Raw genomic sequence first — 15,123 nt, 5'->3', positions numbered from 1 at the left:
CAGAGTCTCTTCTTCATTGGCTGACTGACCTCGGTACTCCAATCACATATGCCACACTTTAAGCTACCAGCCTTCCTATATTATGGTTCTTTTGTTTCTTTGTCTTTTATGATCTGGTTATCTCTTGCTCAGGGTCATGTTCTAGCTTTGCTTTGTTCTCACTACAGGATTTGACACTGGGTTTTGCAATTTTCAAAAATTTTGCTTCCCACACTAAGCTGAAAACCAGTCCTAATATTGTGCTCCTGACCCTGGCCTTGGCTGGTTTTCTCCAAGAGGTGGCCTGTCACCTGTGACCTCTGGTTACTGCTTACATGCCAGAGTAACAAGAAGATGCCAGAGGAGTGTAGCACTTCTCTCTTTGTTCATCCTTCCTATTCAAAATATAACTCAATTAAAAGCATAATTTAACTCCAACAAGTAACATCTAAGACACTGTGCTAGGCATTTAGGGAGGATACAAAGAAATAAAACAGTTCTTGCTATTAAGGCAACTAAAATGTAGTAGTTCACAGGGCTAGTCATGCAGGAAAAGTACTCAATCCTAGGTTCTCCTACCTCAAATCCATCGCACCTTGTACCACAGCTCAATGACGATTTTGCTTACAATTATTTTGAAATTGTGTATGGGTTTTCAGGTTTGCAAGAGTATCTAATAAAGATATTTGTTTTCACTTATATTATTTTATTCTGTTAACCCCTGTGAAGGAAAACTAAATAAATGCATATGAATGAAAATATATAATGAATGACAAACTAATATTTTGAATAACCATTGCTTTAAACTTCTCTTGTCACTTGCATCCTTTTCTATTGTGATAAAAGCACATAATGTAAAATGATCTTACCATTTTTAAGTGTACAGTTCAGTAGTGTCAAGTATATTCACATTGTTATGAAACAAATCTCCTGAACTTTGTCATCTTGCAAATCTGAAAATTTATATCCATTAAAGTACTAATCCCCTTTTCCTCCTCTCTCCAGCTCCTGGTAACCACCATTATACTTATTTTTTTCTATGAATTTGACTACTTCAGATATTTCATATAAGGGAAAGCATACAGTATTTGTCTTTTTGTGACTGCTTTATTCAACTTAACATAATGTCCTCAAGATTCATCCATGTTGTAGCATGTGACAGGATGTTTTTCCTTTTTAAGGCTGAACAATATTCCATTACATGTATATACAATATTTTATTTACCCATTCATCTGTTGATGGACATTTGGGTTGCTTCCACCTCTTTGTTATTGTGAATAGCACAGCTATGAGCATGAGTGTACAAATACATCTTTGAGCCCCTGCTTTCAATACTTTTGGGTATATACACTTGCATCCATTTTTAACCTACACAAAGAATATCTGCTCCCGAAGACTGATATTCTGCCATCAATCTATAAGAAAGTAAATTCTCTGGAAATACGATAAGACAAAATAAATGTATTAATTTGCCTTTCAAATATAAACTAAGGTAAATTTTTCAAAGCTTCTTGATTTTCTTCATATAATAATTATGACAAAAGAAATCCATTGTCATACCTTGATGCCAATTATACATATATAGAAAATATTCATATGCATACACAGAGAAATATGCACATACACAGACACATCCTGAAAATAGTCTACTTCAGAATAAAGTGCACTTCCACTTTTCAAATTGCAAAAATTGACTTCATATTTTCTAAATATCTTTTTTTAAAGGTCTTTTTAAACTTTTATTCCTGGCTTTTAAAAGTAATCACAGAAAGAGTAGTAGGAGATTAAGTCTGTTAAACTCACCCATACAAGGAGGAAGGAGAAGCACATGTGCTGATCTTTCTCATACTACTAACTAAAAGTTTATATAGTGCAATTAAGAGTTTTGAACCATTATTTTAAAAGCAGAGTTAAATATCAGAGGTATGTTCATAAATGAGTGGCACATGCCACATATTTAAATTCTTTCAGGACCTCAGAATCATGGAACCTGGGGCTTCTCCATCAAGTCCTGCTCCCTTATTTCACAATTGGAGAAACATGTCCAATGAGACTAAATGGCCTGTCTAATGTTACATGGCTTGTCATCCCCAAAGCTGGAACAGGAACTCCTATCATTTCATTACTTCAATATTTTTTATAACTACCTATCTTATCTTTTGTTTAAAGAATGTAGCAAAATACAGTAGATATTCAGACTGCATTCAAAGGGAAATTACTCTTTCGGCTTTTATTTCTTTTCTTTGTAATAGACGTATGCAATGCAACAACTTCCCCTCATCTCATGGGAGGATTTGAACTTCCCTGCCCTCAAGGGCCCAAAACCTGATTAGGAGTTGCTGTTGATTCTTGCCTTGGATTTTAAAAGTCCCAAAATTTGTTATAGAAGAAAAAATTAATAGGTTCTAGAGTACAGAGACAAATATGAAGATTGCAGGAGGGATTCCTGAGACTCATATAAGCACTGAGTGGAAGTTGAATAAGAAGTGTTTCCAGAGGGTAACTTAGGAATTTGAGAACTGGTCATGAGAGGTGCTCAAATGGAAGAAGACCCATTTTCCAGAAAAGAGGAGACAAATGGCAACACAAAGAACATTGTTCTGGTGTCCAAGCATAAACACTGACCCTGTAGCCTGAACCAAAGGGAGGAAAGTTCACTGTCCTCCTCTAGGGCCTACACACTGCTTTGGTGTGTATCACATTGACTATTAATAATCCAACAGAGTAATCACTATCCATTCTCCAAGGCTGCATTTGGTCTGTGTTTGAGGAGCTCATGTATTCCCCTACCCCTAATGCTAATGTCATCTCAGTCCATCTCACAATGCCCCAGGTGACCCACCTGCTCTAAAAAGAGAATGAGACCATGCACATCTAGTAGTAAGGTGAAGTAGAGGAACGACCCACATCTCTATCTAGAAAGACTGGACTGAAAAAGATTAAGGTCCTCAGAACTGAAGCAATGGTTATACTAAAATTTATAATCTCATTTTTAAAAAGTATAGTTTTGCTGTTTTGTAAGAATTCAAGACCTTTAAGTTTTTTTCTAGTTTTCTTTCATGAATGGACAGGGGAATGTATAAAAAATCATTTTGTTAATCTATGAAAAAATGTTAAATAAACTAAAGCTGAAGCATTTTGTGCAATGTGTATGTATTGTTTACATATATGTGTGTTTCTCTCTCCGTCTCTGAATGATGCAACAGATGAAAACTAACCAATAAAGAGGATATTGTTTGATGCTTAAGAGTGAGTCAAACAACAAATGGGTAACTGTATACTGTCTGCATGACTAATGCAACTTCATTTAACTGTTATCATTTGAAAACACCAAGTATACTAATCTTGTTCGTTGTTTTTGTTTTTGTTTTTTTTTGAGACAGAGTCTTGCTCTGTCACCCAGGCTAGAGTTCAGTGGTGAGATCTTGGCTCACTGCAACCTCTGCCTCGGGATTCAATCAATTTTTGTGTCTCAGCCACCCGAGTAGCTGGGATTACAGGCATGCGCCACAATGTCTGGCTACTTTTTTTGTATTTTTAGTATAGATGGGTTTTCGCCATGTTGGCCAGGCTGGTCTCAAACTCCTGGCCTGAAGTGAACTGCCTGCCTTGGCCTCCCAAAGTGCTGGGATTACAGTGAGTCACTGCACTCAGGCAAAATATACCAATCTTAACGGCTGAACTTTCCATTGTTTTTCTGTTTTGAAAACCAAGTGTGGCCTAAAGCATTTCTCAAAACACTGAAGAACAGTAAACTAAACTCCGACTTTGCCATTTATATCATTAGATCCTAATAGATATTGAAACCCTGCAAAATAGGAGACTTTTTTCTTTTTCTTTTGTTTTATTTCATTTACTTGCCTTTTTTTTTTTGAGACAAGAGTATTGCTTTGTCACCCAGGCTAGAGTGCAGTGGCGCGATCTTGGCTCACTACAAGCTCTGCTTCCTGGGTTCACACCATTCTCCTGCCTCAGCCTCCTGAGTAGCTGGGACTACAGGCACCTACCACCACGCCTGGCTCATTTTTTTGTATTTTTTTAGCGGAGACGGGGTTTCACCGTATTAGCCAGGATGGTCTCGATCTCCTGACCTCGTGATCTGCCCGTCTCGGCCTCCCAAAGTGTTGGGATTATAGGCGTGAGCCACCGCGCCCCAGCCTACTTGCTTTTTTAAGTTTAGAACTGAAATTACCAAAAGGAAGTGCATATAGGTTGGCAGTAAGCAAATGAGTAGCAACAAAAAATAATTAGGAGCTATACAAAGAGTAAAAGAATGCATGAATAGGAATCTTCCAGTGACAATATTCCCCCACCTTCAATAGGGCAAAAGATCCACCACAAAAGAAGCGAATAGTCATCCTGAAACTTAATTACATTTCAAAGTAGTATAGTAACATGAAAGGAACAAAACATTTTTGTTCAACAGTTTGCCTACCAGATGGGATCTCTAAATATAGTAATGTAAAACCTTTACTTGTCCTATACACAAATAAAGATAAAAGGCATAGCAACAATAGCTAAGCATTTAAATCACTGGAAATAAAATAGCACTTGAGTTAAGTTTGGAAGAATCTGGCTCATTCTAATAATGAATCTGGGAAGGCTGGAGTTCTCGGTGAAATTCAGAATACACAAGGTTGCTTCTGATATCTACCACCTGCTTATCTACCTGTTTAAACTGGTAGAACAGTTGGAAGAACAAATCAGAAACTAACAGCAGGAGACTTGGAAAAAACTAAAGAAAAACAGAAACACCTAATAGAGATTCTAAAGGCCCACAATACAAATTCCAGACTTTTGTTTTTGAAATAAGAGTTGGGACATGCCCTTGCTTTATTTCTGTGCACTCATGTGTAAATGTGGGTAATAGTTAAGAACCTGTGCTCTGGAGTCAAGTCCAGCATGTGAATCCAGGTTCTACAATTGACTGGCACTATGACTTTGAGCCAGGTTTCTTACCTCTTTGAGCCTTGTCGACAAAAGCAGACAGTGATAGTATTGAGTTTTATTGGAATTAATTTATGACAGTTTTTGGCACCTACTGAATCCCATGAATATTAGTTGCTTATTATTAATCATTACTCTTAATTCTATTCTGATTTTTTGCTGTCTCAAAAGCACGGGGTGGTGTACAATAAGATTTTCTAGTAGTAAATGGAGTTCTAAGAGTAGAACTCAAAACCTTCCCTGGCATATCTCCAAGTGGTCTTTCCTAGTAACACTGCCCTCTTCTCACCTGGCTAGGGAAGGTTATCTAGAACTTATATGGGGAAGGCAGGTCAAAAGACAGAGGCATTTTTTAAGAATGGACTATCAGAGCTCAGCCTACCCTCATTTGTCATTCTTAGGGATTTCACTTATACAACTCTCAGCTGCAGATCTACGGGCTTTGGAGAAATGACTAAGAATTTCTTTTCGATCTGGTTAACTAATGGCATTTAGGACCATTCTGGTTAACAGCACTGGTATTAATACAACACCATGATAGCTTAGAGCTGATTTTGGCAACTGATGTTTGATAGTAAACAGTTTAGTTACCTGGAAGCAGGGCGATTGTTTGGCTTATTTCACTTGGCATAATGTTTTCAAGGTTCATCCATGTTGTGTCATGTATCCGAATCGCATTCTTTTCACAGGCTGAATAATATTCCATTCCAATATGTACATAGCACATTTTCTTTATCTCTCCATCAGTAGATAAACATTTGAGTTGTTTCCACCTTTTGGTACTTGTGAATAATGCTGCTATAGACCACTGAAGTACAAGTATTTGAGTTCCTGCTTTCATCTCTTTTGGGCATAAACCTAGGAGTGCAACTGCTGGATCATATGTTAAGTCAATGTTTAACTTGTTGGGGAACCACCAAATTATTTCTATTGCTGCAACATCATTTTACATTCCCATCAGCTATGCACAAGGTTTCTAATTTCTACACATCTTCACCAATACTTATTTTCTGTTTTATTTTAATCAAAAACCAGGGCCATTCTAATGGGTATATAAAGTAGAATCTCATTAGATTTGCTTTGTAAACTATTTATTAAAAATAAGACACACGAAGAGAAGTTATTATTATATGCTTCCCTTACCCTGTGTATCAAAAGCTGCAAACATCCTGTGCGAGTCCCAAAGTGAAAGGTAAAATATCGCTCTATCTATTACATTTTAAACATAATAACACTAATAATTTCTCCAAATAAGGTAATCTTGAGTTTTGGGATTGCATTTAAAATTCCTAGAGCAAATGTTCAGGGCATAAACATATCCATTAGTCATTACAGAAGTCCATACGAGGCTGACACACGTAGAATACCATTATTAGCAAAACTAAACTCAGTACACTTACAACTGCCTCAAACTTGACCCCAAAGTATCGAAAGCTCTTCGGAGAGCGGGCCAGCCGCAGTGCGCATGCGCACTCCCGGGCGTGCCCCCTCCCGTGCCTGCGTATTTGCGTGCGCGGCCCCGCGCGGCAACGCAGGGGCGGAGCCGCATGACTGGCCGTCGTATCAGCTATGGCGGCTGCGTCGGGGTCAGTTCTGCAGCGCTGTGTCGTGTCGCCGGCTGGGAGGCATAGCGCCTCTCTGATCTTCCTACATGGCTCAGGTGGATTTCAATTTTACGTCCTGGTTTTCTACAGCGCGGGAAACAACTTCCCCTCGGTTACCCCAGTATTGCCCAAGTGGAGGTGTCGCCCGGCCCAAATAGGGCCCAGTGGGTGGCTCCCCCGTCGCCAGCCCCTATTGTGGATGCACGGGCAGCGCCACCTGCCCCCAGCCGCTCTCCTTAATCTTTCTCTTTCTATCGGGCGGTCACTGGCCCACTACCCTCGCTTTGGGGCCTTGTGTCCCGCCGCTCAGCCGGCTCTCCATCCACACAACATTCTCTCCAGTGCAACCTTTACCACCTCCCCATTCCTCGCCCCAAGTTTAAACAGAGCAAGTTAGTAAGGTAAGTCTTCTGCTAGAGGGAAATTATTTAGTGTTTTTCATGATCAGCTACTAGAGATTTTTCAGTCGTAATTGCCCATTGCTTTCTCCAGGCTCCCATACTAATGTAGACAATTGAGATTCACAGTTAATCTTAGATACTGTTTACAGAGTATCTCTTTTCTGTAACCCACTGTGCCATGGTTGGAGTGTTTTCTCTCCCTTTCCTTTTTCCTGCTTCTCTTTCCTTCCTTCCCCTTTCCCGCCTGTGTCATTAAACTTCCAAGATAGACTACAGGGGCAGGAGCCCCAGGGGCAGGTATCTTCCACTGCTTACCCTTAGTAACGTGTACTTAATGCTGTATCGTTTCTTAACACTCATCTGTAATCACTTTTGTCAGTCTTCTTCACTGGATTGTGAGCTTCCCATTGGATTGTGAGAGTAAGGGCCCTTGTGTCAATCTTTGCACCCCCAGTGCTTGGCCCAGGGTAAGCGCTCAGGAAATGTTTTTTAAAGAAATGAGATGCAGCCGGTGTCCTCAGGGGGCCTACCTAAAGTTAAAACAAAACAATCCAATTAGTTTGAGTCAGCAGTGCATGGAAGATCACAAGACGGTGCGTGGTTTCCTGCCAAGTGAATTGTAAGAGAAAAAAATGTGGTTAGGCATTATTAAGGCATTTGGAAGATGAAAAGCTTGTCAGACTTTTCGAAGAAAGTGGTCTTTGAGCCGAGACGGATAGGCTTAAAAGGGACTGTGATTGGAAGGGAATTGGAAAGGTACTGGGCAGAGACCTGGAAAAGGGCAACTGTGGGACGTATTCTCTTTATTTTGAAAATGAGGCCAGACAGGTTCAGCAGCTTGGCCAAGGTCTCTTTGCTGTTACTGTGAGTAGTGGCAGATTTGGGATTAGAACCCAAAGCTCTCTGACCTCGAACTCAGGGCTTTGGTGAGGTAAGGTGAAAAAGCTTGAACTAGGATGTATTGTTTTGGAAATAGGGAAGAAGAGGGCCAATAGTGTTTAAAGGGAAAGACTTGGCATATATTTAGAAGGTGAAGTGTGCAAGATGACAGCGGTAGTTGATAACTAGGACACTGGTGGTACTATTTAGGGCTCCAAGAGTGTTCTTTCATAAGTACCCAGAAATTCCCCAACACTGTACCCTTTCTCATAATCAATTCTCATTATATTTAGGAAGAACTCCTAGACTATGTTCTTTTTTCCCCTGGACCTCTTTGCTTAAAGTAACTATCCTTTTTTAAAATTTCAGATTACATTTTATAACCTGTAATGATATGTCTCTAAAATTCAGAGTCATGTATGTATGTATTTTTTTCCTTTGCACTTTGAACCAAGAATTTATGCAAAGAATTCTGCCAAGTATGCGAGTATAATGTGATTCCTATATGTTTAAATATCCATTGAAGTAAATAAAACCTTATTGGGAGTAGGTCTTTATCATCTTTATCGTTAGGAGTAGGTCTTTATCATCCAGTAGGTCTTTAGCAGCTAGTGATTTTACATTAAACTTTAATATATGCGGTTATGTTATAGGAGATGTTTGGTTTCTGCTTAATTAGAATATGGGCAAAGCAATTCTAACAGTTTAATCACACTCAGTTTTACCATACTGTTAACCAGTTTTAACAGTTTTATTATGGAATAAGGTACTAGCTTTTTAAAAAGTGGACATTGTGAATGCATAGATGTTGTTTTGCAGCTTCATTCTTACTCTTCAAGGCTGAAAAAATGTTATTAAAGACGTATTTTGTTTTTTCAAATAAAAAACCTTAAAAGCTTGAGATTTTCTTCTAGGAGATAGCAGCCATAGAAGAACATATGGGAGTGTAAATTATATATAGCCAACTTAATTTGAGCCTTTTCTATTAATAAAGTACTAAAGATGGACCTTCCTTTAAGATGATGAAAATAAGTGATAGGTTAATTAGTTTTGTTCAGTCTCTCAGATCAGATTAATTCACTCTTATTTGCTCCCATAGGACACTGGTTCTTCTTTCAGTAGTAGTCATCATACTTGTAATTATGTAATGTAATGTCTGTATTCCACACTAAGCTATTAGGTGCACAAAGCACAAACCATGTGTCTTGTTTATGGCTTTCTTCTTGTGTAGTAAGGCTCAGCAAGTTGACTGAGTAGCTTCTTGGTAAAGTCACCAGTAAGCTCAAGCTCTGTGTCACTCAATGTAATGGACATTTTCAGTCTTCCTCTTATGTGAAGCTGTCATCCACATTCAGCTTTCTTCTCAAAAAACTCTCCTGGTTCTTTTTCTATCTTGATTTGCTCCTTCTGGTTTCTTCTGCAGACTCATCCTCCTCTACCTTGCCATTAATGATGGGGTTTCTCTAAATTTGGTTCAAGGTATTTTCACTCTACATTTTTCTCCCTAGGCTAATCACAGAAGTCTCCTAGAGATACCCATTTGTGTCCCCGGTGTATAGGTAAAAATAGAATGTTTGAATTTCTGTGGAGATACATAGATTCTATTTTTGAGCTTTAGACAAGTTTATCTAACTGCCTGATACATTCATTCATGAATCTATTCATTCAAGAAATATATCACAGCCTCCATGAGTAAGGCATTGTTCTGTGCTCTGATCATATAGCAATGAACAAAACAAATCACTGCTCTCATGGAGCTTATGTTCTAATGAAATAAATAAATACTATAGTAGAAGGTAGTAAGTTTTATGGAAGCAAAGAAAGCAGGATAAGGGAATGCTTCCTTGGATGAGGAGTTGGAACAGTGTTACAATTTTAAATAAAGTAGTCAGGATATGCCTCACTGCAAAGACGACAGAAGATGAAACTTTACAGCTAGACTTAGGTGATGAGAATAATGTAGATATTGGGTTAGACTGTTCAGACAAAGGAAAAGCCAAGTCGGAGGTTCCAGGGTAGGTTCCTTGACATGTTCAAGGAACAGCAGTAAGGCTAGTGTGCCTGGAGTGAGAAGAATAGGAAGGGATATCCAAGAGGGTACTGGCATCCAGGTAGTGTAGGGCAGGGGTTGGCAAACTTTCAGTAAAAAGTCACGTAAGCATTTTAGCTTTTGTGGGCCATGTAAGGTCTCTTCCCCATATTTTCCCTTCTCTTTCTTTTTAAGAAAGGACTTTTTAATAATGTGAAACTCATTCTTAGCTTATCCTCCTTAAGGACCCTAGGCTGGATTTTGTCCTCCCCTCTACCTGTCCATAGTTGCTCAGTCAACCCATGGTGTTAGACCTTGTATGCATTACAAAGAGGCACCTCACACTCAACCTGTGTATGCCTGTTGCTTATGTTTCCTGCTTAGGCAGGTGTCTAATATTATTGTTCACCCAGTTACTCTGGTCAAAAGCCTGTCAGTCATCCATGAAACCTTTCACTATTGACCCTTCATAAAAAATCCGTTGCCAATCTCTATTAATTTTACCACCTAAATTTCTCTAGTATCTATCTACATCATCACCCTAGTCTAAGCATGAACAATAGTTTCCTAACTGATCTCTGTACATCTACTTTTGCTCTCTTTCAATTCTGTCTTGCCACATTTTCCAGATTGATCCTTTAGAATCATGCCAACCTTTCTGCCAGAAATATTCATGGCTTCTCCATGAACAGATTTGTCAGGTTCCTACAGTTTCTCTGGTCTCATTTTATAGACACTGCTCTTCTTTTCATTCTCTGCTTTTCAGTTCTTACATGTCTTACTGCTCCCTCTTGTCCAGAATCTTGGCACCTGCCCTTTCCTTTGCTTGGGATACTTTTTGCTTCTGCCCTGCACTTCTCACCATCCTGTAGACTTTAGTTCAAACCATTTAGCAACTATCTTTGGATACCTAGTTTTTGTCAGTCCTGTTCTAGGCACTATGTGAACAAATAACTCAGATAAAATACATAATAAACTTCGTCTTGCATAGTTTATAGGCTAGTGCATTTATCCTTGAACTCCATTAGCCAGTCAATTCTGAATGTAATAAATCCTTGCAGCAGCAAGTGTCTCATCTTTGAAGTGGTTACGTTTGCCTTTCACATTTATTTGTGTGATTTTTTGACTAATTTCTGTTTTTCGCAATATGCTACAGACTCCATAAGAATATGGACTCGATTACTCCCTTACCCCGCCATCATTGCCTCTCTAGAGGTGAACACAGTGTTTAACACATTAATAGGGATTCAATAGACAGTTTTTGAACTGACACCTTAATGAGTTAATTGATGAAAAAATTAAAGTTGTGACCTCTTAATTTCCTCCTCAGGACTCCATAAGATAGACTTCTATTTCCTTCCATTTTTTGTGTAAATACATATATATTAATATTTGTATGATTTTTTTATTACTTATCAGCTTTGGAGTAGGTAATCATTCTTTTGGATCATGTAAACATGTTATCAAAATTAAATTATGATTTCTTCAAGTTAAAATTACATTGAGTATACCTTTTGGACTTTTTTTTAAACAAGAAAATTATATTAGGTTCTTCTAACTACAGAAGTTTAACAATCACTTTAGGAATTTATTACTATTAAGAATAAGATAAATGACTTAAAATCACATATAAATACAGAAATAATTTTTTTTTAGAAAAATCAATTTATTTATTCCTGTAATACCCACTAAACAATTAGGAAACTTAAAACTTAAGCTTAAACAAGATCTTCAGAGTAATCAATGGTGAAGCCAAGAGTAAAATAATCAAAATTATTGCCAGTTGCTGAGACCTGGTTAGTTAATTCATATTAATAAGTCAGTTTCTATACAGTTATTATTATGTATGTAGGTTTTTTAAATCCCTTATTCCATCCTCTGTGTGACGTAAAAGTTTTAGACTGCTTTGAAATGCATTGTATTACTAAAATATTTATTTTAATCTTGATTTTGTGATTCATCAGGTGATTCTGGACAAAGATTAAGAATGTGGATCAAGCAGGTTTTAAATCAAGATTTAACATTCCAACACATAAAAATTATTTATCCAACAGCTCCTCCCAGGTATGTAGTAATTTATCTCACTTGTCAATATAACTCTGTGGCATAAAATATATGTAAAGAAATTTGCCAGCTAAGAGTTCTTTAAGCTTGATTTTGTATTTAAGATACTTTAAATTAGAGTACTTTGTCCCCAGAATGTATCCTTTATTGCAGCGACACTGTTGGACCAAGTTTTGTCAGGTGAGTAATTTGTTCCCTCTGTAAAGCATTCCCTAAAGCTCTGAATTTAAACTGTGTCCCAAGCATGGCTTATGTAACTCTGCTTCCTCTTGCCCTGCAGATTGCTCAACTTTCATACTTTCTTCTTCCCTACATTCACCCCAAAAGGAAACTTAATAACTCCAACAAGTATAATCTTTCTAATAATTTAGTTAAGCCAGAGTTCATAATCTCTGGAAAAGGGTTTTATGGCATTCTTTCCACATTTAAAAGGATTATTAAGAAACAATGTTATGCTTTTTTAATCAGTAAACCAGAATAGGAAGATGGAATTGACTACTTAATAAATATTTAGGTTATATAACCTGTAGGTGTGTGCAACAAAATTCACAGTAATAAAACTGCTATAGTTTTGAGATCTAACTGCTCTTTGTAAATATTAAATTAACATCTGCATAGTCTTTTATTCGGAACACATGCCGTAAATCAAGTATTGGAGATTTTTTTTGGTTAAGTGAAATGATACGTGGAGCTATGCCCCAATCTGATTTGTCATAATCTGTTCTTGATTTTTTTTTTCTTTTTATTTTTCTGAGACAGAGTCTCACTCTGTTGCCCAGGCTGGAGTGCAGTGGTGCAGTCTTGGCCCACTGCAGCCTTTGCCTCCCGAATTCGAAGGATTCTTCTGCCTCAGCCTCCTGAGTAGCTGAGAATACAGGCGTGTGACACCACGCCCAGCTAATTTTAAAGACAAGGTTTTGCCATGTTGGCTAGGCTGGTCTGGAACTCTTGACCTGAGGTGATCCACTCACCTCGGCCTCCCAAAAAGTGCTGGTATAACAGACATGAACCACTGCGCCCAGCCTGTTCTTGATTTTTTCTTATCAGGCATACTATGCAAATGCCTTGCTTTATATTTCCGTTAACTTAGTATTAAAGAGAAATAAAACCAGAACTTCAAGGACGTTTTTATATGTACTAATAAGAATTTACTTACTTTAATTGATAGAATTGAAAAAGAGAGAACAAAATGATAATGTAAGACTGAAGACTCAAAGGAGTTATTATTTAAATGTAATTTTAGTAGAGTTCAAAAGTTTGGTAATGTAGTTGAAAGACCTAGTCACCAGTGGTTATTTTTGTGCTCTAAATTGCATGTCTTTGAAAATGTCAAAAGAGCTTTTTGTTACTGATTTTTAGGGTAGTTGAGTTGGAAGGAAGAAACATAGTGGTATTTCTGCAGAGAGGAAAGAAGTTCATTTCTGCCTAAATATAAATACAATTGTCTGATTAATCATAAGACCATTGAAAACCTTATTCTAGGAATTAATGTTTTTTATCTTAAGAATTTCATGTCATTACCAATTGTGATAGGAATTCTAGACAGTATTTCTCAAACTTTAGGCCGGAGATATTTCAGAAAATCCAGAAATCTTCATGTGCACTAAGCGTTATTTGTGGTTGCTGTTGTGATTTAGTAAAATATGAAATCATTGGACTAGCCAGCTTCATAGTAACTTTTTGTTATACAGTTTTATAATCAATAGCTATTTGGACAGATCATCAAACATTTTAGACCATATTCACCAACAGAAGTGTAATATGAGCTACAAATAAATTAAAATTTTCTTGATACCACATTATAAAAAGGAAGAAATATGTAAAATTTTAATAATACATTTTATTTAACCCAGTATATTCAAAATATTCAACATGTAATTGGTATAAAATTATTAGTGATATTTTATATTTTTCACACTAAATTTTCAAAAATTGGCATGTGTTTTACATATACTACATATCTTACTTCTGATGCCAGCTAATTACACTTAAGTTAAATAATAGTGAAAATTAAGTTCCTCAAGTTGCACTGGCTACATTTATGTGCTTTATAACCTTATGTGGTGGGGGCTGCCGTTTTCTACAGCTTAGTTTTAGACCTTAAAGAGGAGTTCCCATATACAATATATTCGGAGCCACTGTTCTAGATTAAGTCATCATTTTTACTTATGCATACAATACTTATTGGTTTGCTCAAGTTTTCACTTATTAGTAGTGAAACATAGAAGATTTCCACCACATTACTTTAAATATTAAATTATTTAATTGCAATAGAAAATGAAGCTGCATAAAGTTGAGAACAAACATAGTTGACTCTTGGTAAGCATAAAAAACATAAGGCTCAATTTTGTGGGAGTGAAAGTGTGAGGGTGTGCAAGAATGAAGCCTCTTGATCTGGACCATTTGGTCTTCCGTGAGCATTAGATATAGGAACACATGGGTTTGGTTAATACTGTAAGGCAGTTCGATGGAGGTCAGTTAAGAGAGATATCATACTTAGTACATTACAATTAGCTGATTTTTTTCCTACCTTGTGCTAGACTAATTTTCTAAAACAGTTTATATGATACTTACTGCTGTATTCCTACAGACCCTGAAGGATACAGTATCTCTAAGCACTTAGCATAGAACCTGACAAATAGATGTTTAGTGAATATCGAATAAATATCTTGCAATATTTGCTTGTTATAATTTAAAATAGTGTAATAGGAATGAGTAATTGTGGGTATTTATATATAATACTAATATTTTAATTGTATAATAGTTTATGCCTATGTGAGGTTTTAAAAAGCATATTTTGTTGTGGTAAATAATCTAAGAATTGTTGTTCATAAAGGGTTGCAGTTACTTGTCCTAGGGCATGACCCAGTAATAGGTTAATTGAGTGAGCACAAGATTATGGGCCACTTTTAACTAATGAGTCTCAAATTGAGGACCACTGCGGTGTCATTAAGTCTACAGCTTTTAACTGGTTTCCACACTTCAGAATGCTGTTTGATAGTATTTTATTAGAATGCTCTGGCATTCATGGTGTACTTTGCTGTTTTAAGACTTCTAACTGATGTTCCTAACACATGACCCTGTTTAGGCAAGCAGTTTGGGCATAGATTTATTGTCCTTGCTTTTGTAGCATAATATGGGTTCATTTGGGGTTATAAGGATAGTTGCTACCTTCCGTCTATTATGGCAGTGTTTCTTGTGCTGCTAATAAGAGAGACT

At 37.1% G+C, this 15,123-nt stretch overlaps 1 protein-coding gene and 1 long non-coding RNA gene across 3 annotated transcripts in view; one reads left to right on the top strand and one right to left on the bottom strand.

Moving 5' to 3' along the window:
• LOC108528281 (uncharacterized) overlaps positions 1-6,384 on the bottom strand; it is a 166,275-nt gene extending 159,891 nt beyond the window's left edge. Inside the window, exon 1 of the long non-coding RNA XR_001885088.1 lies at positions 6,328-6,384. This is a non-coding gene — a long non-coding RNA (uncharacterized LOC108528281). The remainder of the gene's footprint in view (positions 1-6,327) is intronic.
• A 52-nt stretch (positions 6,385-6,436) lies between these two features.
• Positions 6,437-15,123, top strand: part of LYPLAL1 (lysophospholipase like 1) — a 41,702-nt gene continuing 33,015 nt past the window's right edge. Inside the window, exons 1-2 of one of the 2 annotated variants that reach the window (XM_017870015.1) lie at positions 6,437-6,587; positions 11,805-11,904. In XM_017870015.1, coding sequence (XP_017725504.1) covers positions 6,497-6,587; positions 11,805-11,904 — 191 coding nt within the window. In that variant the 5' untranslated portion in view covers positions 6,437-6,496. Of the gene's footprint in view, positions 6,933-11,804; positions 11,905-15,123 lie in introns of both variants that reach the window. The other variant, XM_017870016.1, reaches the window with a different exon arrangement.

This window comes from Rhinopithecus bieti, unplaced genomic scaffold (genome assembly GCF_001698545.2).
Source record: "Rhinopithecus bieti isolate Rb0 unplaced genomic scaffold, ASM169854v2 scaffold_1673, whole genome shotgun sequence".
NCBI classification, from domain to species: domain Eukaryota; kingdom Metazoa; phylum Chordata; class Mammalia; order Primates; family Cercopithecidae; genus Rhinopithecus; species Rhinopithecus bieti.
Note: the sequence above shows the minus strand (reverse complement) of the source record. Positions and strands in the feature narration are given on the sequence as shown.